At 51.8% G+C, this 27310-nt stretch overlaps 12 protein-coding genes across 12 annotated transcripts; 8 read left to right on the plus strand and 4 right to left on the minus strand.

The window, feature by feature from the left end:
• Positions 1-252: 252 nt before the first annotated feature.
• Positions 253-869, plus strand: CH63R_09640 (Aromatic ring-opening dioxygenase; the record flags this gene model as incomplete). The annotated part of the gene is given in 3 exon segments (XM_018304614.1): positions 253-366; positions 372-464; positions 489-869. Coding segments are annotated over 3 exon segments (588 nt in total).
• A 6-nt stretch (positions 870-875) lies between these two features.
• On the plus strand, positions 876-1251 carry CH63R_09641 (Aromatic ring-opening dioxygenase; the record flags this gene model as incomplete). The annotated part of the gene is made up of 2 exons (XM_018304615.1): positions 876-947; positions 1039-1251. 2 exons carry the CDS (start codon positions 876-878, stop codon positions 1249-1251), a joined length of 285 nt encoding a protein of 94 aa, XP_018156638.1.
• Positions 1252-1412: 161 nt separating this feature from the next.
• On the minus strand, positions 1413-2000 carry CH63R_09642 (Cupin; the record flags this gene model as incomplete). Its single annotated transcript, XM_018304616.1, has 1 exon — positions 1413-2000. The coding sequence occupies one exon, from the start codon at positions 1998-2000 to the stop codon at positions 1413-1415; it is 588 nt and encodes a 195-aa protein (XP_018156639.1).
• A 615-nt stretch (positions 2001-2615) lies between these two features.
• CH63R_09643 (Fumarylacetoacetate hydrolase) lies at positions 2616-4345 on the plus strand (the record flags this gene model as incomplete). The annotated part of the gene is given in 6 exon segments (XM_018304617.1): positions 2616-2825; positions 2943-3134; positions 3227-3665; positions 3670-3798; positions 3869-4011; positions 4088-4345. Coding segments are annotated over 6 exon segments (1371 nt in total).
• Positions 4346-4973: 628 nt separating this feature from the next.
• On the plus strand, positions 4974-5894 carry CH63R_09644 (uncharacterized protein; the record flags this gene model as incomplete). The annotated part of the gene is made up of 2 exons (XM_018304618.1): positions 4974-5431; positions 5792-5894. The coding sequence occupies 2 exons, from the start codon at positions 4974-4976 to the stop codon at positions 5892-5894; spliced, it is 561 nt and encodes a 186-aa protein (XP_018156641.1).
• Positions 5895-5978: 84 nt separating this feature from the next.
• CH63R_09645 (uncharacterized protein) lies at positions 5979-6578 on the plus strand (the record flags this gene model as incomplete). Its single annotated transcript, XM_018304619.1, has 1 exon — positions 5979-6578. One exon carries the CDS (start codon positions 5979-5981, stop codon positions 6576-6578), a length of 600 nt encoding a protein of 199 aa, XP_018156642.1.
• Positions 6579-6984: 406 nt separating this feature from the next.
• Positions 6985-9339, minus strand: CH63R_09646 (X-Pro dipeptidyl-peptidase protein; the record flags this gene model as incomplete). The annotated part of the gene is given in 8 exon segments (XM_018304620.1): positions 6985-7406; positions 7430-7580; positions 7585-7645; positions 7728-7899; positions 7905-8124; positions 8210-8445; positions 8518-8954; positions 9164-9339. Coding segments are annotated over 8 exon segments (1875 nt in total).
• Positions 9340-10585: 1246 nt separating this feature from the next.
• CH63R_09647 (FAD binding domain-containing protein) lies at positions 10586-12598 on the plus strand (the record flags this gene model as incomplete). Its single annotated transcript, XM_018304621.1, has 8 exons — positions 10586-10723; positions 10831-11232; positions 11330-11523; positions 11626-11696; positions 11779-11857; positions 11894-12075; positions 12217-12438; positions 12516-12598. 8 exons carry the CDS (start codon positions 10586-10588, stop codon positions 12596-12598), a joined length of 1371 nt encoding a protein of 456 aa, XP_018156644.1.
• A 1014-nt stretch (positions 12599-13612) lies between these two features.
• Positions 13613-15091, plus strand: CH63R_09648 (Cellulose-binding protein; the record flags this gene model as incomplete). The annotated part of the gene is made up of 1 exon (XM_018304622.1): positions 13613-15091. One exon carries the CDS (start codon positions 13613-13615, stop codon positions 15089-15091), a length of 1479 nt encoding a protein of 492 aa, XP_018156645.1.
• Positions 15092-18921: 3830 nt separating this feature from the next.
• CH63R_09649 (Mpv17/PMP22 family protein) lies at positions 18922-19500 on the minus strand (the record flags this gene model as incomplete). Its single annotated transcript, XM_018304623.1, has 1 exon — positions 18922-19500. The coding sequence occupies one exon, from the start codon at positions 19498-19500 to the stop codon at positions 18922-18924; it is 579 nt and encodes a 192-aa protein (XP_018156646.1).
• A 1017-nt stretch (positions 19501-20517) lies between these two features.
• On the plus strand, positions 20518-22266 carry CH63R_09650 (Monosaccharide transporter; the record flags this gene model as incomplete). Its single annotated transcript, XM_018304624.1, has 3 exons — positions 20518-20989; positions 21088-21168; positions 21224-22266. The coding sequence occupies 3 exons, from the start codon at positions 20518-20520 to the stop codon at positions 22264-22266; spliced, it is 1596 nt and encodes a 531-aa protein (XP_018156647.1).
• Positions 22267-22910: 644 nt separating this feature from the next.
• CH63R_09651 (uncharacterized protein) lies at positions 22911-23532 on the minus strand (the record flags this gene model as incomplete). Its single annotated transcript, XM_018304625.1, has 2 exons — positions 22911-23385; positions 23429-23532. 2 exons carry the CDS (start codon positions 23530-23532, stop codon positions 22911-22913), a joined length of 579 nt encoding a protein of 192 aa, XP_018156648.1.
• Positions 23533-27310: the final 3778 nt, after the last annotated feature.

Consider the following 27310-nt stretch of genomic DNA (forward strand, 5'->3'; position numbering starts at 1 on the left):
GGGGGGGGTCTACCGCAGCTTTCGTGCCCTGAGTTGTCTGATGATGCGCGTAATTATCTACCTAAGCCGTGTTTGTTTCACCAGCTTTTGCATTGGTAGGCGTGAATATGACTAGTAGGAAACCCTTCAACCCGAGGCAAATAAAACAGTAAGGACGCAGGAACAAAACATTAGTACATAAAAGACACAACACCTTTTGAGAGGGAGAAGAAGAAGAAGAAGCAGATGAAAACGGCCAGCTCATTTCTCACCATGTCGTCTACGGAAATTCAAGGTCGCCCGCAGCTAGCACCAACAGCGTTTTGGTCTCACGGGTCGCCTCTCATGTGTTGCAAAGAATCCGAATCCTCTACGTACTGGGCCAAGGTGAGTGTGTGCCGGCATGCCTCAGTCTCCACCCGTTCACTCTACTGACAGAGAAGCAGTTTGGACAGGAAGCCAAGGCCAACGACATCAAGGGCATTGTCTTCATAGGAGCCCACTGAGAGGAGCTGGACGACCGTATCCGCGTTGCCACCAAGACGAAGCCCGATGTCGTGCAAATGGACATGGTGCCCTGTGAGTACTGGGAGGACTACGCCATCAACATCGACCTGAACTTGGCCGACAAGGTGATGGCCAGCCTGCGCGATGCCGGCTTCCCGGACGTCAAGGAAGACCCAACCTTTGACTGGCACGACGACACCGTCACTCCCTCTCGCTGGATGTTCCCCGACGGCACACCTCCCGCCACCGTCGTCAGCCTGAACGCCCGGTACAACGCCGCCTTCCACGTCAAGATTGGCAGAGCCCTGGGCAGGCTGCGCAAGGATGGCATCCTTCTCTGCGGGACGGGCGGCGCCGTACACAACCTCTATCGCAACAACTAGATACCCATGCTGGCGCGCGGCGACAACTTCCAGAAGGGTTCCACGCCCGCCGAGTGGGCGGTCGAGTTTGAACAGTCCGTCAGCGACGTTGTCGCGCACAACAAGGCACGTTGAGACGCTACACGCTCCCTCCCGTTTGTTGCTAACGTGTCGGGTCTACGTCCTATAGGGAGCACGTCTCGCCGGAGCCCTGACTTGGTTGACGCAGAGCCGCCGGTACAAGGACGCGCATCCGACGGACGATCACTTCTACCCGCTGCTTGTTATCGGGGGCGCGGTCGTAGACGATGACGTCTATGGAGAGAAGATGGCGCAGACCTGGGAACTCTCCCACATGTGCAACAATCAGTTTGCTTGGGGGTCTTGGAGGATGGGAAAGTAAGAGCCGTTGATGGCTTTTGATCAAGATTACTACATGTCAAAGATTGTTCTCACTTTTACATATATATATATATATATACATGAACTCTTGGAATCACTTAGTTGGGGGTTCTAACTGTACATATTACAACGACTAATTGCTGCTATAGTCTCTCTCGTCTCTTATACAACATTGCTGCTTGATGGAAGCCCTTCAATACCCCTTCCAAGATCCTCCTCTAGAGCTTGTCCGCCAAGTCTGGTCTTTTGGCAGTCCTGTAGAACAAACAGCATGCGAGCCCATTCATCATCACTCGGGTTCCTCCATGCATGCATAATGCCTCTCTGCACGGCCACGTCTCCGCGGCGCATGAGCTCGGTGTCGCCCGAGTCCATGACCAGCTCGATGGAACCTTCGAGAACCACGCCGTAATCCAGACTCTGGGTCCGGTGCATCATGCAGTCGAACTCGGGGGCAAAATCGACAATACGGCAGACGGTGCCGTTCTGGTTGACGAGGCCGAGCGTGTTGCTCCCTACGAGATGGTCGTGCTTTTTGATGTCGACATCGTTGTCCAAAGACGCCGGGAACTCCGAGGTTGTATAAGCAACGTTAAAGGCCATGAGCTTGTCGTCGTAGACGGTCCATGAGGGCTGCCGTTTTTCCTGGATGACGGCCTTGACGCTGGCCTGGTCGTGTCCTGTCAAGTAGACGCTCGGCTTGCGTAGGTCGGAAACAGAGCCGGCCTGGGTGTTGCTAGGGGGCGCCATTGTTTGATGTGATGCGGACGGAGGTAGAAAGGAGTGTTGTCAAAGCATATGCCTCTGGGCGCAAGCGGAGTCAACTACGGTGTGTGGCGTATACGGTGACATTGGAATGAAGGATTTAATACGCAGGTAGAGATATATATAATCATAGAAAGGGTTCTTTTTCGTGCCGCAGGTTGAAATGAACCCGAAAAGCCGGCTATTTCGAGCGTGACATATGGCAAAACGTGAATCAAGCAGCCATGTTACGAACGGGGCCACAGACATATGGAATGGACACTATCTGTTTGATGGGAACCAACCCCCCCGCGTCTGCCCCAACAAGCTACACAAACCCCCCGCCCGAGCCGAACCCGGCTTTCCCCGGCACCCGGCCCCGCCACACGTCCGAGGCACCGTCTAACCCTTTCAAGTTTCGGGCCTCCACTGGTGGCAACACACATAGAAGGGTCTAAACACGCGCCCCCCAGACTCCATCAAGTACGAAGAAGCACCCACCACGTCGCCAATCCATGACTTTCGATTGACAAGTACATGCTTTGGATCGCCAGAACGACTTGTCCTTCTTGAGTGGCCTAAAGGCTCTAGTAATCCTCTGTGGCTTTTGTATACCCGAACATGGCTCCGATTCCAGATCTCTTGGCGTCCTCCGTCGACTCACCCTTTACCATTCACAACATTCCGTTTGGCGTCATCTCTTCCGACACGCAGGCAACCCCCAGGTGTGCCACTGCCATTGGCGAATACGCTATCGACCTGGTTGCCTTTGCCGCCGAGGATCGCCTCGGCCACGTCCTGGGACCGGGTGCCGAGACCATATTTTCCCAGGTACGCAAAGGGGATAGAGAAATGGGCAAAACATGAGAGACTTGCCCGCTTTCCCCTCCAGAACTGCTCCAAGCAGAGTCCAACAGTTCATCCCGGTTCTGACTATGCTTTCACAAGCCGTGCTTGAACACTTTCGCCGCGTTGGGCCGCGCGACCCGCCGCGCCGTCCGCGACGTTCTGATCCAAAGCATAAGAGCGAATCATGTACCATCCCGATGTCTCATCCCACTGGCAAACGTCACCATGCATTTGCCGTTTCGCATTGGGGGATTTTCGGATTTTTACTGCTCTCTGGAGCACGTGCAGAATGTAAGCTGGCCACCTTCCCTCTCTCTGTGTGGCATTTGCAGGACCCCAAGAAGTAGTATTCTAGGGTAAAAGTGCTCGCTGACGACACCAAGTGTTCTCCCATGGCAGCTGGTGCGGCGATCCCTGATAACTGGTTCTACGCACCCTCTGTGTATAACTCGCGGGTGTCTAGTGTCGTCCCGTCTCCGCAACCCATCCGGAGACCCAGGGGCGTGTACTACGACGGCGACGGCAATCCCGCATATGGCCCCTCGCGAGAAGTCGACTACGAGCTTGAAATGGGCGTCTTTGTCTCGCAACCGGTCAAGCACGGGGAGGAACTTGCCATCGAACACGTCGAGGAGCACATCTTTGGCTTCGTGCTGCTGAACGACTGGTCCTCGCGAGACCTTCAGATCTTTGAGATGAAGCCGCTTGGACCTTTCCACAGCAAGGGTTCGTCATGCCCCCCCCCCGGACTGCTGCTTCAGGGCAAATTTGTTGATTTGACAAAACCGCCTGTCAGGTTTCGGGACCTCAATCTCCCCATGGGTAGTCACCCTGGAGGCTCTAGAACCGTTCAGATGCCCCCCAAAGACAACACAAAGCCCAGCCCCGTTTGATCACCTCAAGTGGCCAGGATCGAACGGAACATTCGACATTCATCTCGAGATAGACCTGATTCGTAAGTCACGCTCCACATCTCACTGACGACATTGGAAAACTTGGCAGGGCTGAGGCAAAATGATGATCAGGCAGCGGCAAGACGCATCACATGGCATCCAGCAATCTTCGCTATCTGTACTGGACGCCCTTCCAACAGCTCGCACACCACGCATCCGCGGCGTGCGGGCTTGGCTCTGGGGACTTGATCGGTACCGGAACGATTTCTGGCGACGTAAGTTTGATGCCGCTCCGCCGACCTCTCAACCTGGCCTCTCTCTCTCTCTCTCTCCTTGCCGAATGCTGACCAGAAGGGCTCGACTGTCGGGCCACTCCAGCATGTTGACTCTGGCGGAAAGAAGACCGAGCTGGGCTGTCTATATGAAGCGACCCAGGCAGGGTCCAAAGATGTCGAGCTAGCCGACGGCACCCGCATGCAGTACTTACAGGACGGCGATGAGATAGTACTGAAAGGCTCCTGCGGGCAGCGAGATGGTAACAGGCCTTATATTGGTTTCGGTGAGTGCCGGGGAATACTTCTGCCCGCACGTAAGCAGAAAGTAGGGTAGATCCAAGTACAAAAGTGATTGCTGTACAAAACAGTAGAAGAGTTGGATAGAGTAGTTACTGAAGCTGAGACTATACTAGCTATTCTTACAGTAGTTTGATTAGTTACTAGGTTCCCTACTGCAAGTAGACCCCTAAGCCCTACATATATATATACAATAGGGCTCCAACAATAGTGCAATGTATCAAGGTAAAAAAGGAATAGCGTTTCCCCCTATAATTTGATAAAAGATAAAAGTAAGCTACTACACAGTTTTTCTACTTGAAAACGTACAGGCTATCTAGTATAGTGTATTTAGTGAATATAAGGTAGACGTAATTTCCCCCTAGATAACGCAAGTAAAGTTAAAATAATTAAATTAATAAATATTCTCTAATCTATTACTACTTTACATAATGAAAAAGAATGACCTTGTATTCTATAAAAACCTACATTCAATTAGCAGGAAGAGTTATTTAAAGGGTTTAAGGGTAAAAACTGCGCACAGACGTTTTGTAGCATTTCCCCTGTATTTAACTATAGGCGCGTCCTCTACCTTGAACTCACCAGCTGAGGAACATTTACTCTTCTTCATTGTTCACTTGACCAGCCCGACCTTTGTTCCTCCCAACAGAGCCCTGCGAAAAGAGATGGTGACCGACCCTAGCGGATCCGCAGAACTCACCAGGCCGTCCCCATCGAGATACGAGCATCCCTGGGTCGTGGACCGCACGCCCACGCGCCTCGACGCCGAACAGGCGCACCGGCCGCTGGACCCGGGCCTCGTCGTCTCGTTCAAACACGCCATGCGCAACGAGACAGCCAGGGATGCCGTCTACTTTGATGCCGAGACAGAGGTCCTCGTGAGCGCGGGCTCCGCCGTCATGGACATCCACTACCCGGCCACCTTGGTCTTGGAAGCGCCGCCGGCACTGCCAGAGTCGGTGCTGGCCCGGCTGCTGGATTCATACTGCACGTTGGTCCATCCCACCTTGCCTTTCCTCGCCCGCGTCCCCGCCGAGACCCTCCAGCCCGCACGGCTCTCCGGATACCTCTCCTGCGCAATGGCTACCATGGGCTCACTGGCGGTCCAGTCCCCGCTGATTTCGTTTGTACTCAGTGGGTGCTCCTCGGAACGTATGGCGCGCTGTGCGCGGACGAGGCCTCCTGGAGGCAGACCAATGTCTGTCATGGCTATGTTGTCACGGTCGGTTCCCGACCCCCTCAGCATGAGAGCGCATCTTCTAACACCCTTTTGACGGGCTGGAAACCGCAGGCAGCACGAAGGTTACGTATGTGATGACAAAACGCCACCGATTCCTCCACTCTTCCCCAAGCTGACGTGTAGCACCCCAAGCCCGGTGAATGCTGGTACGTCGATTCCAATGTCGCGCCCGTATCAGTGGGGAGGCACATGAATCATCCCGGAGGCTCTGGAATCGCCCGTTCTAAGCAAAACCCTTTCTAGGAACGCCATGCCGGCTCTTCTGCTTGCGGACGTGCTACGCTCCTTCCACTACGGTCACCTGCTGACTCTATCTTCGCTCGAGTGCCTCTCCGGGCCCGCCTAGGCGAGGTCACCGGCCATGTAGGTGTACGCTACGTTCATGTAAGGTCGCCCAGCGGCCTCGGAACTGACACGAGACGAGCCCCTCATGGTCCTTGTCGCCATCCTCGTCGACATCCATACTTTTACTCACGTCATACACTCGCTGCAGATGGCTACGCAGCAGTGCCTCTTCGTACCCTTGTCGGCGGGTGGCGAGGTCAGGCTCGTCCAGAGAAAGCTATCCAAGGCCCTGGGCCTCTGGGCAGCCGCGTATATGGAGCAGTCATGCCGCGATTGGGTGGTCATGTATCTCTTCTGCCAAATGTCCCTAAGCCTCTCCTCTCTTCAGATGCTCCCGGTCCTCGCGGGCTACCCGCCGCGGCTCGCCTGCGACGGCCCCGTCACGCGCCAGCAGGAGCTGGCGGCCGACGATGAGCTCAAACGCAGCCCGGGGGCTCACAGGTTCGCCTGGCAGATCATGGAGCACGCAGAGACACTCTCCGACACCATCCCATCCCCGTGGCTGCCGGTGGCTGTATTCTACGCCGGTTTGGTGATCTGGCGCTGTTCCGTTTTGAAGCTCGACAGCAGCACCACTGGCCATGGTTCGAGAAAGGTCCTGCTCCTCTTCATCGAGGAACTCAGGAGGATGCCCTGGCCGTGTTGCACCACAATGGTCCTTACTTTAGAGGCGTTGATGAATTGACCTTTGACCTTTGGACAGACGCAAAATTGTTCCTCTTCTGGTCTCACTTTGCTGCCTGTCTCTGATTCAACATTGCACTAAATTCATCCGAGGGGGCGCAAGAGGTGCTGCTTTGCTTTGTTAGGTGACTAAATGTGTTCTCACGAGCAAAAACGCACACCTAGGCTTACGATTTGCAGCTGAAGAGTGCGTGTAACCCTGTAAAGTGCTGGAATTGAAAAACAAAGGCGGGTTGAAGGCTGTGTGGCTCATGGAAGAAATACGATTCCCCCACGTCTAAGCCTATAAGCAACCACACAACCACCACGAGCATATTCGTGACCCGTGTTTACCGAAACAGGTACGTCTATCCTGATATCCGGAAAGTCCATCTGCGACTGGATATGCCTTGACAACTCCACGTGGCTCAAAGGCTCTTGTGGCCCTCACTCAGATCGGACGGAGTGTTCCTAAGCTGCGGAATGATGGGAAGCTCCAGGTAGCTCTGCGAACCCGGCCCAACATGAATCCGGTTCAACCCGTCAAACACCGACTTGGGCCTGTCCTCGGGATGCGTGTGCTCGAACAGCCCGCTCCCCTGCGTGTCGTGGCCCGCAATCTGCAGGCCGAGCGTGTGGCCCTTTGCGACGACAACGTTGGTGGGCCAGATCTCGACATCGACTGGATACTCCACTCCTGCATCGACCGGCAGTACATCGGAAGAGCGGTAGTTTTGGTGCGGGAGATAATGCCGGTGTCTTGGGTCGGTCGTGTCGACTTGGCGGAGGGAGAGGCGCAGCCAGCCCTTGGCAACAGGCACAGGCTCACCAGTCGTGCCGGTGTAGAAAACTGCATTCTTGCGGTCAGCCAACGGCGCGGCAGGGGACACTCATAGAGATCGGGGGGCTGGAGGGGCGTTCTACTCTCGTCTCCGTTCACGTCGTAGTGGCGAACGGTCACGAAGATGTCCATGTCTGACGGCGTGAAGCCGTCTTGGTCCAAAAACAGGGGCGACGAGGTTAGCTACTGAATGACCGGTGATTTCGACCGCCTCTGTGAACGGCTTTGTGTGGAAGTTGAGCTCGCCTCTGGGTCAAGGTATGTGTCACGAGTTAGATACACATATTCAAAACATTCTCCCATCGGGTAAGGAAACCCCTCTCTACTCACGTCATGGCCTCGTGTTTCAGCAGCTGGCGCTCTGGGGCTTCCTCGGTCGTCATCTCGCCCGGGCCGGCAAGGTAGAACCTGATATATTGAGTCCTGGAAATGGGCCATTCAGACTCCTGTCTCCTGGGGAACGACGTCCGCTCCGCGCTGGGTTGTTGCAGCCCGGGTTGCCCTGACGAAGGCATATGTCGACGGGCGGAACTCTACCGGGAACGCTCCAGCCCACGTCATCCTCGCCTTTCAGGAAAGCGTCATGAAAGGACTTTTGCACCTTGACCTCCTCTGGGTAGTAGAACGGGAGGTCGTGGCGGCCGGTGATGCATCGGAGATATTTGAACTTGGACTCAGCTTGCATGTAGCCTACAACATTTCCGCGAAGGTGAAGCAAGATTCCGCCCTGATGGACCGTGTAAAAAAAGCCTTGGTATTAGCAGAAGTCCCGACAGTTTTTGTGTGTGTGTATGTGACGGACGCGCACTCACCCAGTTGGCCACGCTGAGAAGCGGAACCTCGATGTCGGCGAGGTCAAAGTCCTTGGTGCTGTAGTATTCGTCGTCCCTGAACCTGAACTCGGCCGTGTCTGCGGGCTGGGATCTTCTGGCTTCTCGCAGCTCACTCTCGGGCAGAGACCCTTCAAGTGTGTCTGGTCCCCAATTTCTGGCAGCTCGCCCAGCAAGCCCATACTGGTTGCTGACGACCTGTCTGTTCCACCACCAATCTATGTGTGGGGGGGGGTCGAGTCAGTTGGCGCGAGAGCATCTCTCGGACACGCTCGACCGGCTTCACTCACCGATGAATGTGTTGGACAAGATACCGCCGTGGCGGACACGGTCGCGATAGTAATCCGACATGCCCTCCCAGGGCACGATGGCCGCTAGGCCCTTGGGCCTGCGAGCGGCCACACGCCACTGACTGCCGGCGTAGTAGCTGATGCCGAGCAGTCCGACCTTGCCGGTGCTCCATGGCTGCTCGGCCGCCCACTTCACCACGTCGAAGAAGGCATCGCTCGTTGTCCTGCTCATAGAATCCAGCATGCCGGGAGACTGGCCGCATCCGCGCTCGTCGACGCGAAGCACGACATATCCATGCGAGGTCCAGAAGCCAGGGTCGGGGGTTTCCCATGTCGAGTGCTGGCTCTTTTGTTCCTGGTCAACCTCCGCAAAGGACTTGGGGTGGAATCTGTCTTCTGATGAGCGGTTGACCCCGTGGCCCTTCTCGCGGCTCTCTCTGTGTCTCTCGCTCTCGCAAAGGAAAGCGAAGGAAAGAAAAGGGACTTGGGGGGTGGTCTAACATGGAATACGGGATGTCTTTTCCATCTAAGGAAAAGAAGAGCTTTCATGTTAGTCCTGAAAATAAGAATATCAAGGCGAAAAAGGAACTAGAGGGGGAGGAGGAGGGGATTGTAATCATTGCATGCAAACGTACAAGGGCCGTACGTAACCAGTACTGGATGCTTGCTCTCGCCCTTGGGGCGGTAGACGTTGTCTCTGACGAGGAGCGGGTCATGGGGCAGGGTCTTCGTGGCGGTACGCAGCGGGATGTCGACGTTGAATTCGGCCACGTAGCCTGGAAACACCTCGACTGTGTGAAGGTCCTTGATGGGCAGAGGCATCTTGGCAATTGTGTTTGTTGGTGTGTGTGTGTGTGTGTGCATGCCTTCGCGTCCACTCCACAAAGCATTCGTTGGAACGTACATGGCAGACTCAAGTTTTTCTCAAGATCACTTGCCCGCTGTGGCCGGGGCTTCATATGTCTCGGAATGGAATAGGTATATTACTGTCGGCGCTACTAGGGGCCGGTACCTCTCACCTCCAGCAGAGTGTTCTTGGTATTCCTATCCAACCGACTGACTCTGGGTCGGATGACATTGATGCTTCGGCCTGGGCGGGGGCGGTGGGTCCCCGGCGTTGTACGAATTATGCGATCCGAGTCGGCCTGGGCGGGGGCGGGGGTCACTGTGTGAATGGGAACAAAGAGGGAGAGGGGTTGTTCATCATTTCCCTGTAACATACTGCAGATCTTGTGAGAGTAGAATTAGAAGGGGGGATAGGATCCATAGACTTATTATCTAAACTCCAATAAGATTATAAGTTTTACTTTATAGTAAGGCCTTATAAATCTAAGCCAAGAAGCTGGCTTACACTACAATACTCTAATTTTAAGTAGCTATAGATCTTAAAACTCAATGTTGTAGCATAGAATTAATATAACACTTAGGCTTTTATTTATATAAGTAGGCATTTAATATTCTCCTTCTATCTTTTTGATATTATATTTAACTAAGATGTACAGCTAGGAAAGTAGGGTTTAGTTTGCTACTAGATTGCTAACTATACTATTGAGAAAAGTAATACGTCTAAACTTTAGATACCTTAGTACTATTATATTTCTACTTTCTCTATACTACTTCATACATGCCTACAACCCTATAATAAACGCTAGGGCTACTGTAAGGTTGTGGCTGTAAGCTCTACAGGCATACAAATCTTGACACCCTGTGGGAACTGCAGGAAAGTCATATAAGCCCGCTCTTCATAGTTACTACTCTCAAATATAGCCTTCTAGCAATTATGGGGATGAAGACTACGCTGTATTCTCTACCTAAATTTACAGCTTGCTGGCAGAAAAGCTGTACTATCCCCCCTTTTCCCTTGTACGGTTCTCTGTGTTACATCTTCCTCTACACTAGTACTCTCTATTGCTATCGGCACATGCCTAGCTAACAGTCTTTAGACCCTGCCATCGCACCTCGATTGGGTGCTTTCTTTTACCCTTCCTCTCTTAATCTAATCATCAAATACACAATCTTGGAATACCTATCTACTTCCACCGTCTCTCAGCCCCTTCCACGATCCATTATGCCAGCCACGAAGCGGCCCGGGACGCATCAGTTCGGAAAGAGTTCAGGAATCGTGTTGGATATCGGTATCGTTGGCGCGGGTATCGCCGGGCTGACGGCGGCGGCGGCGGCCACGTTGATCCGCTTGGGACACAGCGTGCATGCAGGTACACCATCATTAATCGATCACCTTCCATCATAATCCCTTAACATGAAAGCATCTATAGAACTAGCCATGCTAACCTATACCTGTCTGTCCCGAAGGTGTACGAGCGATCCCGCTTCGCAAACAAGCTGGGAGCCGCCGTCAACGTCGGCCCCAATGCTGCCCCGGTCCTAGACGCCATCGGCTTTGATCGAAAAAAGGCCAGGTTGGTGGAAGTGATGGAGGGGAAGCAGTTTGATGGTGCCACCCTAAAGGTGAACTACAGCGGTAAATACGACGACTTCGCGTCTAGGTTCCACGCCCCGTGGTATTTCTCTCACCGGGTTGATCTACACAACGAACTCAAAAGACTCGCTCTGGAACCCCCTGCCGGCGTCACCCCCGCCACTCTGCACCTGTCTTCGCCCGTCGCGTCCGTCGACTGTGAGGCCGGCCTCTTGAAGTTCCAAGACGGGACCGAGCTACAGAAAGACCTCATTGTAGGCGCTGATGGTCTTCACGTAAGTATATACCCAGTCAGCAGCCACCACATGCTACCCTCACACAACAGACCGACTGGACAAAAGCTTCTGACAGATATTTTGCACCCGCCTTTAGTCCGTCGTGGCCCGTAGCGTCCTCGGCACCGACATCCCCGCCGGCGTCGTAAACGAGTGCGCGTATCGGTTCCTTATTCCAACCTCCAAGCTTCTCAACAACCTAGTCACCAAGCCCCTCTTCCAGGAGGACGTGGCGACCTTTCATGTTGCCACGGGTTCCGACAGGAGGCTCGTTTGGTATCCGTGCAGAGAGTCAGTAGCCCCCCTCCCCCCACAGCCATCACGACGTATAGTTAGCTGCTTTTGGCGCCGTGTACTCTCGACTTTGACTGACGGGCTTGAGCCCTCCACCAGTGGCCAAGTACAAAATTTTGTTGCCTTGCACCCGAGCTCTGTGTACAAAAAGGGCCCGGCCGCAAAGGAAGGTATGAAGATGTGACCCAGTCCAGAGAGTGTGTGGTTGATGTTGCTTTGGCAAACCGGGTCTAACACGCTTTGCTCGCACAGACTGGCACGGGCGAGGCAATGTCGACGACTTGGTGGAGACATTCTCTGGATTCCACCCTTCCCTGGTTGAGATTTGCCGGTGAGTAGAGAGGGATGTGTAGACACAGTCACACAGACACGCACGACTGCGAAGCTTGTGGCTCAAAACCCTACGTGATCTGTCTGACGTGGCCGCGGGATTGATTAGCAACGCCGAGGATCTCAAGCTGTGGCAGCTTGCGTACCGTGGGCCCATTCGTCAGTGGACCAGCGGCAAGGCAATTCTCATCGGAGACGCTGCTCATCCGATGCTTCCACGTAAGTTGGATAGTAGTCCCCCGGTTTCGTATCATGAGAGATGCTCTGTCTCTCTCTCTCTCTCTCTCTCTCTCTCTCTCCGTCTCTCTCTCTCCGTCTCTCTCTCTCTGTCTCTCCCAACTGCGTTCTCACATCAGACAGACCAAGGACAGGGCGCGAACCAGGCCATCGAGGATGCCGGTGCTCTCGGAGTATTCCTCGCCAACGTCAAGGACCGCAACGAGGTCCCGCGACGGCTCGAATCGGTCCAGAACATTCGCCGAGATAGGGCTGGAGCCATGCAGATCTTCTCAAACGCCGGGCAAGACGAGTCTCACCGGATCGAAAAGGAGGTCCAGCCATTCATCAAGGGGCCTGTTCCTAGTAAGAGAGTGTCCAGCGACACGACACACACCTCTTTCCGAACCTTTCTGCCAAAGCTAACATTTTACTACTACCAGAAAACCAGGCAGAGTTCCACGACTGGAACTTCTCGTACAACATTCTGACCGATTGTCAAGACAATGTAGCAAGGCTGTACTAGTATCAGGACGAAGGCTTTACAGTTCAATCCCCTCATGCAATATGCAACTATCCGGTAGATTACTCCATGTAGCACCAGGGTTAGACAAGGAAACACCAAGATTTGCGTTGCAAAAAGCATCTTAGAGACTTGAACGACGCGCCCTAGAGCCATCGTTTCGTATGTTAAAAATCATGGTTGTGATTCTAAAGGTGTGCACACGGCTACTCAGGAAGCAAAGAGAAGCACTGCAACTGCAACGCTTGCAACTAAATTCAACGCAGGAAATCAAATTCTAACAATACAGTATTGAATCAGGAGTAACCCAACGTCTATAGGGCAAGTTGAATAGTGCTGAGCAGCTCTACATTTGCTGGCAGAGACACCCCCCCCCCCCCCCCCCTTCTTCTCTCGGGAGACAGTCAGCACTGTTGCAGCAGAGTCGCATGCGTTGCTATTCAACATTCAACGCTGACAACTGTTAAACCACCGGCAGCCCAAAAGCGCAGCAGAAACATAGCGCTCTAATAGTTGACATACACACGCATCTTGTGAGACCCCTAGGCCGGGAACTCAAGGGTCCCCTCTCTCTCCCCTCTCTCTCTCTCCCCCCATCGGTACCCCACAACTACCCCAATCGGCTTATCGGCACAGAGAGAATCTTGGATGATCTACCTCCTATGGAATGTTTGGCTACTAATACAGCAGCTACAGCCCCTGGTCAATGTGACGGAACGTTTAGGTAGTGTACACACACCTTTCTAGGGTGTGGTGTGGGGTCAAATGAGTGTCACTTTGACTAGGAGTATAGCTAGTTATGATTTCCCCTCCCTCGACATATACACATCTATACCCAAAGTAGTAACCTTAAGCACCTCTTTCACTGCCAATCATCATGTCCCACTCCGAGAACAGAGGGGGCTCTCTCTTTGGTGTAAAGATGGAAGAAGAAGAAGAAACAGACCGGCTCCTCTCTGCCTCTCTCTGGTTCTTCTACACAGTACCCCAACCCTCAGCAGCCTTCACCATCATATCATGCCATGGTCGTCGCCCCTTCGTCTAGCCCTTGCGGCTTTCTTCACCAGCATATCTCTTCAGTCACAATGCCCCAGCAGCCAGCCATCCGCAAGACCCCGCGTCTTCCTCCTCAGCGACATTGCGAACGAGCCGGACGATGCCCAGTCCCTTGTTCGCCTGCTGACCTACGCCAATGAGCTGCGCATCGAGGGGCTCGTCGCCACTACGAGCGTCTGGCTCAACGATACCACACGGCCCGACCAGATGCACGCGATCGTCGATGCCTACGGCCAGGCCCGGCCCAACCTGCGCACCCATGCCGACGGATGGCCCGAGACGTCCCACCTGCACGGCCTCATCGTATCGGGCCTGCCCGTCTACGGCATGGACGGCGTCGGCGAGGGCCGTGACAGCGAGGGATCCCGGCGCCTCGTCGCTGCTGTCGACGCTTCCGACGAACCCCTCTATATCCCCGTTTATGGCGGCGCCTCGGTTCTCGCCCAGGCGCTCTGGCACGTCAACGCGACTCGTGGACCGGCAGAGACGGACATCTTCGCCTCCAGAATCCGCGCCTACGCCATCTCCGACCAGGACAACACCGGGGCCTGGATCCGCCGGCACTGGCCGCGCCTCTTCTACATCGCCTCGGTGCATCACTTCAACCGATACGCCCTCGCCGCTTGGAGCGGCATCTCGGGGGAGCAGTACTACAATTTCCCCTGTCTCGCCGACGGCCACGTCGTGTCCCCGTCCTGGATCGCCGCCAACATCCAGTCCGCCGGCGCCCTCGGGGCCGCGTATCCCGACGCCGACTTCATCGTCGAGGGCGACACCCCGTCCCTGCTCCATCTCATCCCCAACGGCCTGTCCGACCCAGAGTATCCCGAGTGGGGTTCCTGGGGCGGCCGATACGGCCCAGTCAACTACGGCGAAGGTCATTATGCCGACACCGTCGACGCGGTCCGGTCCGACGACGGCACAGTCGTCATGGGCTCGCACCTCACCATCTGGCGCTGGCGTGATGCTTTCCAGAACGACTTCGCAGCCCGCATGAACTGGGGAGTGGCCGATTCCTTCGCCCGGGGCCGCCACCCGCCGGTGGCTGTCGTCAACGGCGACCGGTCGCGTGACGTGCTGAAGATGGCTGTCGTCGCGGGGCAGAAGAATGTTCTCGATGCCTCCGGATCCTGCGACCCGGACGGCGAGCGACTGAAGTGCAAGTGGTGGCAGTATCTCGATCCGACGTCGACGCAGAATACGCCCTTCAAGACCGTGCCGCGGCTTGGGCTGAGCGGGATCGACGTGGCCAAGATTACGGTGACGATACCGGAGGAGAAGGACTTGCGGAAGAAAGGGAGAAACCAGCATCCAGAGGAGGACAAACACTTGCACCTGATTCTCGAGGTTTCAGACGGGGACCTGGTTGCGTATCGGCGGGTTGTCTTCACCAACGTCGCTTCAGCCAATATCGAGACGACAAGGCACGATGAATTGTAAAACGTCTTGAGCATGGGAAAACTGAGGATGGTGAAGTATTTGTATGTCTTCTGTTGTACACTTGGCCCGTCGAAACAGCTCAAAAGATGACATTTAACAAACACCAAGTCACAAGGCGACTCGTAAGTCCTGCCTCCGAGTGCCTCCAAAGTGTCCTTCGCGTGCGTGAATGCCTCCAATCCATCATGACTTAACCGCTGAAAGCTCGGAGGTCCTTAATGCCGGTGCCAACTTCGTCGGGCAGGCAGCATGCAGAGCCGGAGTTTGCGATCCAGGAAGATCCCGCGTAATCGGGATTCTTGCTAAAGACGTCGAGATATTTTTTGCCGTGGGCGTATTGGAAATATCCCCCAGGCGACACGAAGATGCCGGTTTCTTTGTGAGCGTACCAATACCCGTTGCTACTAACGTCGGGCACCCACTTATGGGCACCCCCCACATTTGGGCACCCCAAAAATGAAGCCATCTCCATCATAACCATCGACTTCAATTAATTATTGCACTCTTCTAGATGCCACCACAATACAGCTTTCAGCTTCACTAGGTAAATCAGACTCGCTGGACTCATCCGTGATATCCTCTTTTTCGCCAGCCTCAATTTGAGCCTTCTGGATGTCCTTGATATTAGCGAACTTGGTGTTTGGGTCGATCTGGACTGTCCTTCTTTTCCTTGCTGCATTATTGGTGACTTGGGCCTGCAGGAGCTCCAGCTTATGCTGGGCAGTTGCCAGCTCATAGGCCTGCTCGCTGAAGCCTTTTTTCACCTTCATGAAAAGGAGGCGTTGAGTATGGACATCATTGTCCAGCTCTGTGAATAGCTTCAGTTGCCCAGCCAGGTCCTTCATCTTCCTTGGCGTCGACCATACTACTGCAGATGACGCAGATGCCCATTCTTTATCTCCCTGGCCTCCAGACTGCCCTTTGCTGGCCTGATCTGATGCCCTTGGTGTTGATGGGAGCAGCAACTTGCTCATAAGGGGCTTTGCTATAGAAACAGGCCATAGGCCAGTCCATTTCCATCCACTTCTGATGTTCTGCATCGTCAGGCCTGCCAGACGAGCCTTTTGATAACATCCAAGGAAGCTTCTCTTGCCTATAACAGTAGAGTCATTCCAGTGACTGAGATATCCAAGCTCCTTCCTATAGGCCACCTTCACAGGGCTGAAGACTGACTGGTCTAGTGGCTGGAGGACATGGGAGGTATGTGGTGGAAGGAATAGGAGGTAGACGTTATTAATATAACATATCCACATAAATTCCGTCGTTGTGTGACTCCCATGGCCATCAACAATCAATAGTCTAGCCTCATCCTTGCCCTCCTTGCCCTGGGAGGCAGTCTGAGGGACAGTCTGAGGGAGGAAGACCTTCTGCAGCCATTCAACTGCAGTGTCGTCTGTAGTCCATCCATTCTCTGTTGCAGTAAATTGCCATCCTTCATAAGGGCCAAGATCTAGAGGAAACCACTGCTGCTGGACTGTCTTGCCCTTATATATAATGAGGGGATCAAGGGCATGGCCCAGGGCAGAGATGCATTCGATAACAGATACCCATGCCCTTGACCCAGGCTGTTTCTTGCGGACAGACTTCGTCTCAGACATGCCCAGCACCAGCCCATTAGATCCCTGGCCCTCAAGGATACCAGTCTCATCCATGTTGTATCTATTGGCTGGTTTGATGCTGATGATCTCTGGTATGGCAAGGAGTTTGAACCAGTCCCTGATGACCTCAGTAGATGCCCCATTAACACGTCTAGAATCGATAGGGCGACTTCTCTGAACCTTGACTGAAGGATTTCTCCTCATGAAGGCAGAAACCCAGCCCTTTCCTATGGGCTCTGTGTCTCCCATAGCATGGAGGATCCTTTCTGCGAATAGCTTCACTTGCAGATGGGTTGGGGCAACTCCAAGGGCATGTTGAATGCGAATCCATTCAGCCAGCTTATGCTCCTGATCAGGGGAAAGCCTCTGAAGGTCAGAAAACGCAGCTTTTCTGGCCTGCTTGCCATTAAGTCGATGCTGAAGGGTTGATCTTGGAATGCCATACACAATGCCTGCCCTCTTTATGGCCATGCCGTTGCTGATGGCTTCAATCGCTTGCTGGACCTCATCTTCAGTGTATTGGACCATAAGGTATAGAAGAAGGTATTCCCAAAAAATGAAGTTGTTTGGATAAGTATTGTAATTGTTGTGATGGTTGGAGGTGGGAGGAATGAGGAGGCTGGTCATGGTGTTGAGGCATTTTTGGGGTGCCCAAATGTGGGGGGTGCCCATAAGTGGGTGCCCGACGTTATCGTAGATGAAGTTGACTTGGCCGCTGGTGTAGGGTTGGCTGGACATTATGACCGAATTTTGCTCGCAAGGGGGGGCGTTGCGGCAAGTGTTCCAGGTGAAGCCGTAAGAGGTGGTAGCCAGAGCGACGGTGACGAGAAGAGTAAGAGTGACCATTGTGCTGAAGTGCTATTCTAGACTCTTAATCAAGACCTTTAACTTCTATCTCAAGTTGCACTTACGGTGTGAAAAGTAGCAGGAGACTTTGCAGTGTTTAAGGTAGTGTGTAAAGTTTGGTTGTTGTGATGAGATGATTTCCTCGTTAGAAAAAGTGTTGTTGAATTGAGTCTTATAAGTCTTTACACTCTTTAGTTCTCTACTTAGAGAGCTTGTAAGATTAAGTTACCTTGATAGCAATCGGCTCCGACGGACTTTAGGAATATGTCTATTTCTCCGTTTTATTGACTCCGGAAAGTCTATATTCTACTGCAATCTATATCCGGCTAATCCCTGGAAGCAAAATCTCACCGCCCTACGTCGCCTTACTCTTACCCTAGGACCAAATGTCCCAAGTTACGCGTTAAACTAGCTATCTATCTGTTCCAAGCAGGTTACAACAACCAACTTCGCCACAAAGCCAAAACTTCAATAATAGAAACTCTAACTTATTATCTCATATTCTTTAATGTAATATTACGCCAGCCAATACCTAAACAGGTTAAGGCTGTAACACTGCCCTGTAGATTTAATCTGTCTGTTGTGAATTTTTGTTCCGCTACCTGTTCTACCCTCCTTGTTTCCTCTTCTAGGCTCCGCCCCTTATGTCTCACAGTCCGGCCGTGTCGTTACAGATCACTACACATAGTTACCCACTGTCTTTCCCTCACCCAGTGATTATCAGCTCAGCGATTCCGACGATGCCGACAGATCCCGGGTTGCCCGGCAAAGCCCAGCGATGGCAGAGACCCAGCTACCCAGCCAGTCAGAACGACTCCGACGATTCCGGCAGAGCCCAAGATGGCCTGCGATGCTCTGGTACGGATTTCGAGGCCAGATAAGTTGAAAAGAAAGGGGTACGATGACGCGGTTTTCATCCAGACGAGAACTTCATGATGTAATGTTAGTGGACTTCTAGACACCATCTCTACACAAGACATGAAAAATGTAAATGCTACAGATAGGAAAGAAAATGCCATTACTGGCTTAAAGGTACACTCCTCTAGCTAAGCGGAAGATCTACCTAGAAGTGTCAACCAGTAGAATCTAAGCTTAGTAGAACAAGGCACGATGAATTGTGAAAAGTCTCGAGCATAGGAAAACTCGGACGGGAAATTATTCGCATCTCTCTTGTTGTACATATGGGCTGTTATCACAGCTTAAAAGGATGACATTTAATAAACACCGAGTCATAAGGCGACTGAAATGTTCTTCGGATTTCCCCTCCCATTCATGACAGGAATATTCACTCCGCCAGAAGGTTTTTGCCACAAGAGCTGTGTGTGGTATACAGCATCAGGCAACCAAAACCATGTAGAATTATAAAATCAACCGTGTAGAACTCAATTAGTTACCATCTTTTGCCATGACGGTAAAGGCGAGATACATGTTCCATCCGAAACCAACACATGACGCCACAAGCACCCTCTTCTCGACAGGGACGTAGAGGAAATTGAGCAAAGACACCCACGGCCACAGCTTCCACGCCGCGCGGATCACGTCGGATATTCTGCTAGATACTGCCTCGTACACGAGGGCGGCGCTCTGCAACCGCACGGCGTTGGTGCACACGAGAAAGACCGCGTTCATGATGAAAAGCCCGACGGTTTGGTCGAGCAAGAGCTTGCCGATGACGTTGGGCCAGCTGATCCCGCTTACACGCGGTGATGGTGGCAGCGGCCTGTCGGAGAAGCTGCGCTCGTCGAGCTCGTTGAGCTGCGGGCGGCGCGTCGGGAAGAGGTCCTCGAGGAGGCGTTGCCAGTGGGTGTTGATCTGGGCTTGGACAAGGCCAAACACGGCAAACTCGACGACGCGCTGCCAGTCTAGGGGCGGCGGGATCGGGTCATGCCACCTCGCGGCGACCTGGGCCGCGATGCTGGCAAGAGACTTCAGCATCGCGGACTTGACGACTGGATTGACCGACATTGTAGCCGAAGGGGGAAAAAAGGTCGGAAAGGGGGACACAAGGTATGGAATATCCTTCAAAACATGGAAGAGGGATTCTGGCAGTTGGGAAGAAGAAGAGGCAGCAGAAGCAGAAAAGGCAGAGAAGGTGAAGCATCAGCAGACCAATATGGCAATATCAAGTGATGGAAGCTGTTTTGATACATATCCCCTTATCAAGGGCAGTAGATTAATGCGGAGTGTATTCACCATGGCAGACAACAACTCCAGGAGGCGGTACCGGATCTCTCACATGTGTGATGGACTCGGCGGCACCAGAGGAGGCTCCCACCGGCTCCCCCCGCTCCCCGCTCCCCGCCCCCCTGCGAGTGCGTACGCAAGTCTTGGAGCCTCTGACTGCCTAATATGGCAGTGTACTAATGAGGTTTCCCCGCATCAAAAGTACCGCGTTTGAGGGAATGGGGGATGTGAGAGACGAGACGCTCTTGAGCCGGGTCAGCGAAGCACCAGACCCTGATGTGGCCGAGGGAGGGATAAGTCGTTTTTACAAAGCCCGCGCGGGATCGGCCAAGGCGCCGCGGGGGGGGAGGAGAGGCCGGGGGCGGTTCGCAATTCCTCTTTTGGTAAAAGGAATGGCACAAGCAACATTCGCGTACGTACAGGATATAGCCAGTCGTTTTGGGGCGCGTGCGAAAGATGGACATCTTCGCAGCAGGCCATCGATGCTGGAGAGAAGAAATGTGAGTACCTTGCATAATTCTAGATACATAGCAAATGCTCCTATTCAAAAGCTCTTGTTCATAGTGAACCGACCCCCCCCCCCCCCCCCCCACTCACTTACACAGCGCCCGCCTGTATAACCTCTTCGCACCCCTCGCAAATACATATATGTTCCCAACTCTCCCATATCCCATTTCCTTTACAGACTTTTGGTCAACTGCGCGCTGAAACCACCGCTGTGTGTCTGTGTCTCTTCTACACCCTTTCCTCCATCTTTTACCTCGATCGCTTCCCGTCATCCCGCTGCTCCCCCTTGTAATGGCCATCCTCGCCAAAATCAAGGAGGACCCCCTCTACCAGGACCTCAACTGGCGCCTCGTTCTAATCGGCATCGTCTCCTCCTTGGGAGCCCTCGGCTTCGGCTTCGACAATGGCTGGTGGGGTGGCGCGCTGGGGCTTTCCGAGTTCCAGCGCAAGTACGGTCCCTTTGATGCCGAGCTCGGCCGCTACGTGATCCCCTCGGACAAGCTCTCCGTCGGCACCGGCACCGGCTCGGCCGGCATCATCATCGGCTGCGTCATTGCGCCCATAGTCACCTCCAAGCTCGGCCGCAAGATGGCCTTCATGATCATGTCAGCCCTCATGACCACGGGCATCGTCATCGAGGCCACCGCCCTCACCTCCTTCTGGCAGCTGGTCGTGGGCCGCATCGTCGTCTACTCGGGCATCGGCTTGGCCTCCAACTGCGTGCCCATGTACCTTTCCGAGACCTCCCCGGGCCGGGTCCGAGGTACGTCGTTACAACACAGTCACTCGTCATGCTGCCCCCCTATATATATATATATACATATTGACCCATACTCAAGGAGCATTCCTGGCCCTTTACAGTTTCTTCACCTCATTTGGTACATTCCTGGCCACTCTTGTGGTGTATGCGTCGAGAAGCCGCTCAGACCAGTGGCAATACCTGTAAGTTTACAACTTTCCAAACATTGAACACACCTGCGTGTATATATTATTCAAGTAAAATATGTGCCTCTTTTGATGGTCTGGCCGGTTCACAGCATCGTTATTCTCTGCCAACTCATCGTCCCTTTTGGATACATCTCCTTCTGGTTCTTCCTCCCCGAGTCGCCTCGCTTCCTCATCTACCGCGGCCGTTTTGATGAGGCCGAGGTGGTCCTCCGCTCCCTCTCCAACCACCCGGAAACGGTTCCCCAGGAGATCGAGCTCCTCAAGGCCCAGGTCGAGCAGCAGCGCGAGAACCACGCCGCCATCACCGTCCTCGACTGCTTCCGCGGAACCAACCTCCCCCGTACCGTCATCGCCATGAGCGTGCAGATCCTCCAGCAGGCCCAGGGCGTTTCTTTCATACAAAACTGCATCGTCACGTTCATGCAGCAGCTTGGCTTCCCCGACGCCCTCCGCACCAATGTCATGGTCACCGGCTGCGGTTTCGCCGTACACATCATCACCTTTCTGACCTTCGACAAGATAGGTCGTCGCCGGTCGCTGTCGTGGGGCGCCGTTGGTCTCGCAGCGTGCATGATGGCCACGGGCGCTGCCGCCACTCAAGGCTCCTCGGGGAGATATCCAGCTGCCGTGGCCAACGCTTCGGCCGCTCTGCTGATCCTGTGGTATTGCATCTTCGGCTTCACCTGGGGCCCCGGTGCCTGGGTCACCGCCGCCGAGGTCGGCACTGGTCAGCTGCGAGAACGCACGCTGTTCCTCGCATCCATGGGCTCCTTTGTCACATCCGTGCCCATCAACTTCACCAACCCCTACGTGCAGCGCGCCATTGGCGGTAGCGTCACTTTTATCTACGGCGGCTTTTCAGTCTTGGCGACTCTCTGGGTGCTGATGATGATCCCCGAGACGAAGAACCGCTCGCTTGAGGAGTTGGACAAGATGTTCCAGGCAAAGGTACCCACAAGGCAGTTTAAGACATACTATTGCACCGGGCTCGCTGCGAACATCGCACAGATAGGCGCGAATAGAGCTGTTGCCAAGGACATTACACCGAAAGAGGAGGTGGAGGAGCGGGAGCCTGCGCAAAAGCTATTGTAAATACCAAGAGCAGTGCTTTGTCTTAACGATTTTAGCAACATCTCTTACCTGGTATATTATACTCTTGCATAATTATAAAAGCCATATTAAGCTGTCGCTATCTATGTGCTATTATTTAGTATACCCTTGACTAACCTTCATGCAACTAAATATCTAAGACGCACTATTCTTAGTTATTCTTGATTCTGTTTCAAGAAGTGATCTAGATAAATTACCTTATAATAAGCCCTAAAAAATTACGTTTTTCTCTTTTAATGCAACCCTAGGCCCTTATCTTAGTATCTTGCGAGAATTCTGCCTGCAGTAACACCTAGTTGTTTCCTAAGCAGCACCCTACAACTATTGCATTTAAGCTACCTTTGCTGCATTACATAACTGACCTGTAGTCACCACTTTCAACATCTATCATCCCAGGCGTATGACCGCCGTCGCCTCTAGTGCGTAGATTATCTCGCCTCTGTCTTGCCATCTCTAAACGCTCTTCCCACCCCTCCTTCGTGTCTGGGCATCCATCCCCTGTCTCGGGGTTCCACGGCATCTGCTCTCCAGATCCAATCCCACCCTGACGGACAACATCCGTCCTCCAAAGACCAGACACCCAAAACTTCGTATCCTTTGGTAGCAGTGGCGTCTGGCAAGCCCAATTATCGCCATCCCCATAGCCCGGTCTCGGCGATAAGGATCTCCTTCTGCAAGACAAGAAGCCACTCGTCGATGGCACATACGGCTTCGCCAAGGGTGACATAAGGCTTCTCCTGTGCTTCAATGAAGAGCGTCGGTTCCTTGGTCATGAATAAGTGCGGCTGACGCCTGCACTTCTCGTCGCGGCAGCGGAATATCGTGACGCCTGCGCGCTTACCCTCGTCGACATGAGCCCAGTCAAAGTCGTGCAGCTCCGTCATCCTTTCGCTAACCGCAAGGAAATCGTCAAAGATGCCGACGGATGCCGTGATGTGGGAGAGGAGTGGATAGGTGGCAGGCAGCGAGGCCACGGGGTGGAACGTCTTGGAACCGTCGGAGATCTCGGTCACGAACGGTTCCCGGTTCTCGAACCCCTCGCCTGGTGCAGCCGTGCTGTTGAGGACGGTGATGTCGTTAAGGGTCCGAAGACAGGCCAGACTAGGAGCGGTGCTTCGGGGCATTCAAAGGCGGCGGATCGGACTTTTTTCCAAAAGTCTTCTGACTGCTCGTCAGACTGGGGTTGCGCTCGGTTATGTCTTTCGGCGAGTAGACGATGTAGAAACGGGCCTCTCCTGCAGAAGACATGGTATGATTACTGTCGACTGCGACGTCTCTGAAAGGAGAGTTGGAAAAAAAGAGAAGAAAATCGAAAAAAGGGCTAATGAGATGAATACCTGAGAGAGAGAGAGGGGGAGGCAACTAGAGAATAATTATGCTCCTTGCTATTCCACACTCCTAGTACTAACAGATCTTTTTAATTAGAGTACTATAATTTATCTATGAATCCTAGCTGCCCTATTAAGCATATCTTATTCCTATTACATTTAATAGATTTTAATAGACCTATATTTCATTCTACAGGGTAAATTTCTTGAATATCTTCTATGTAGATAGATACTGAGGACCTTACATGATAGAAGTAGATGTAATAATTTCCTAACCTAATACGCCATAAAATAAGATTCCTGACATCCCCGACGAAAATCCCCAGGTAAAGTCAATAGTTTGTTTCTTCTTAAAGTCAAAGCTACCTGTAGGCGTGCACATTCCTGAGTTTTCTCCCCCTGAAGTCTGCTTGCAGACATTCTCCTGAAATCCGCGAAGATTTGCAGTTAGAATTCGAGGTGGTTCGATAACATATGTTCTATCAGAGCCTAATACCCCAGTCTTAGTTATAGTGAGGGAGTAAGTGAGGTCTAAAGAAACAGGAGAAGAGAAGAAGAAAGCTTACTCCGAAGTTCACCAGATACAGAACTACCTTTGAAGTCCTGCAAGAGTGATATTGAAGCACTAAAGGGCTCGACCCCTGTAAAGTACCTTTCGCCGATATTTCTGTATCCGTATTGGCCCCTAGTCCTGATGTTGTCCTCCCTTGGGGGTGTAGAAGGTGCGCAGAGAGCTGTGGGAATACCGACATTATTTTGACGCACTCTTATAGGGAGGCAAGTAGTCAGTTCAGGACAAAGTCCAAATCTAATGTAGAGTTGCCCGAAGTGAGGTGGGCCTTGGGGAAATTGACAATTGTCGCGGAATGCTCTGGGCCCGATGTGTGCTCGGCACACACGACCTCTCCATTGCTCCCTAGCATCGCATGAGACGACATCTGGGGCCTCAATGCGTCGTTGTAATATACCGGCACGCTTGTTGAGGGATGCAGGCTGACTAGACAGGTTGCCGAAGTAATAGAGAACACTGTCTATAAAATCTTGAGGTATAGAGAGGGTAGAGGTAGAGGTAGAGGGCAGAGTGAGATTAGTAGGTAAGAGAGCTAGTACGTGAGTACTAGCAATAATAAATGTAATAAGTAGCGGGAGGATACTAGCGGAAGTAGGATAAGAGTAGGTCACAGACGACATAGTGAATTCCTAGTTAAGCTTTGTATTCCTGCAGTATAGATATTTGGGCCGAAGAGGAGAGAAATTTCTTTAGCGGGCAGGAGAGAATTTATACATGTACAAACACATATTAAATTCAGAGTTCCTTATCTTAAAAGTATAAGTTGGAACTAAGTAAACTTACAGTGCAGCAAGGTAAAGTTTCTTTTACGTTTCCCCTACATTTTTGCACTAGTAATGTTAAAAGGGTTGAAAGTATAAAAGAATGGATACTTTCACACACCCTAATAGCAGTGAAGCAACTTTTCTACACTCCATGGCGTCATGGCATATATAGTAAAATGCTGTTATTTAGTCTACTGCAAGTGGAAATCCTGTGCCGCAGTTCAATGCTGCATTAGAGGAGAGAATGCCTTGCCTGCAGTTGCCTGGCTATGCAGGTCTCAGCCTTCACATGCTAGAGCAATCTAACTTCCATAAGATGAACGCGCGTCCTTCTAATTTCCTTTCTGCCGCCGTCTTTTGTTTAGGTATATCCATGCTCAACTGTCTGGATTGCTAACTGAACTAGGAATCAATTGCCGAGGCTCTGTTTTTGCAGTTACAATGTAGTGTTCTAGCAGTAGAAGCAGACTAATAGAAAGCATTCCTCCTTGCTAACCCTAAGCTCTTCTACCCCATTGCGCTGTTGCAGATGATTGCCAGCCCATTACCTAGCAACGAAGTACTCAGGGTGATATCACTTGTCGTTACAAGACTGAGACATCTGCTGATATCAGCACTGCTTCATGTGCAATGTACGCAGCCATGTACGGCATCAATACCGACACGTTCTTGTAGCTGAACACTAATCTCGACAGCGTCTGTTCGAACATGCAGCCGAACACCAAGTACTGTGTCAGGGGCCATGTGTTTCTCCTAATAGATTCCTCTTCTTCTTCTTCTTCTTCTTCACAGCGGAATTCTTACAGTAGGGTCTTTCAGTCAGGGTCTAATCTAGGTTAGTTAGATAGGTACAGCTAGCTCTGCGGCCTCTAAAGTGGCCTTTGAGCAGGTATATTACGCCCTCTAATTCAACATAATGTTCTACTTTTAGCAGTTACACCCCCTCTACGGCAGGACGCGCCTCACATGCGGGGTACCTGTTTGCTTGAGTTACACACGCCACACAACAAACTCTGCGCCACAGTGTGTTGTGTGCTGGACAGAGAGTGTGTTGTGTGGCCCCTGCGCCCTGTAATGCACGAGTACCTACATCTTTTAACTCCCCCTACACTGTTTAGCCTGTAATCTTTCTTGCCGGGCTTTTTGGCGGTTCTTGAACATCGACCAGCCCACTACATCTATTACCCACAATGCTGCCCATCCAACTCCTAGACATTTACAGGCAGTACAAGCAGGATACCGACTCAGTCGCCATATGGCTTGCCTCTACTGCCAAGGCCTGCGGCTACCCAAACCTCTGTCAGGTACAGGTAAGTCAAACCACCCACTTTTCGGCCACCCCCCCATTTCGGCCAGGTTTTACACCTAAAATCTACTAAAACTAACAACCCTAGCTCCTTAACCCTAACCCTAAATAATCTATAAATATTATATATTATATATAACTATAAAATAACTATAGATAATAGGTATAAAAGCTTCTACTATACTATATATAAAGTATTAAGTCTTTAAAGTTAGAAATCTTAAAATGTTAAGATTATAGTATATTTTACTAGTGGTCCTTAACAGTAGCTTAAGCTAAAATATTTTAGTAGGCTTTATATTAAAAAAGCTATTTTTAGTATATATATATACTTTTTTAATTGGATTTTTATATTATATACTTATAGTTAAGTATTTAATAGTAGTTATATAAGTATTATAAAAGTAAAATTTAACTAGTATATATTTTACTAGTATTATACTATTTTTAAACTTATATAGTAAATAAGCTATTTATATAGGTAAATCTACTTTCTTTTAATATAAATATATACTATAATTAAAGTTATTTAAGTAGTTTTACTATAAGTACTATAATTACTATATAATACTAAAATTTAAAATCTTAAAAATAGTATTAGAAAGTAGAGTTTTTACTTTATACTATAAACTAAGTATATTACTAAGCTATATAAAGTTAGAAAATACTATATATATAAAATAGAGATAAAAAACTATTTTATAAGACTTTTTATATTTATTTATCTATATTAGTTATTAATAAAAGGGTGTAGTGAAAAGTAGTACTTTTGGTGTAAAACCCCGGCCGAAATGGGGGGGTGGCCGAAAAGTGGGTGCTTTGACTTAATACCAAAGAGTGGACGACTGAAGGGCAAGCAACGAACCAAGGCTCGTGGCGACGGCAAGGCCAAGGAGGGGCCCAGGCCGGCGGACAAGAAGACGACAAGGCATATTATTGCCATCAAAGACTTCCTGCCACTGGCTGAGTTCATCGCTAGTCGCCAAGATTCAGCCGTGTCGGTGCCGGCTGTCTTTTTTACCACGATTGACCGCCTTATTCATCTTCGGTCTCGATT

Source organism: Colletotrichum higginsianum, chromosome 6 (genome assembly GCF_001672515.1).
Source record: "Colletotrichum higginsianum IMI 349063 chromosome 6, whole genome shotgun sequence".
Lineage (NCBI taxonomy): Eukaryota > Fungi > Ascomycota > Sordariomycetes > Glomerellales > Glomerellaceae > Colletotrichum > Colletotrichum higginsianum.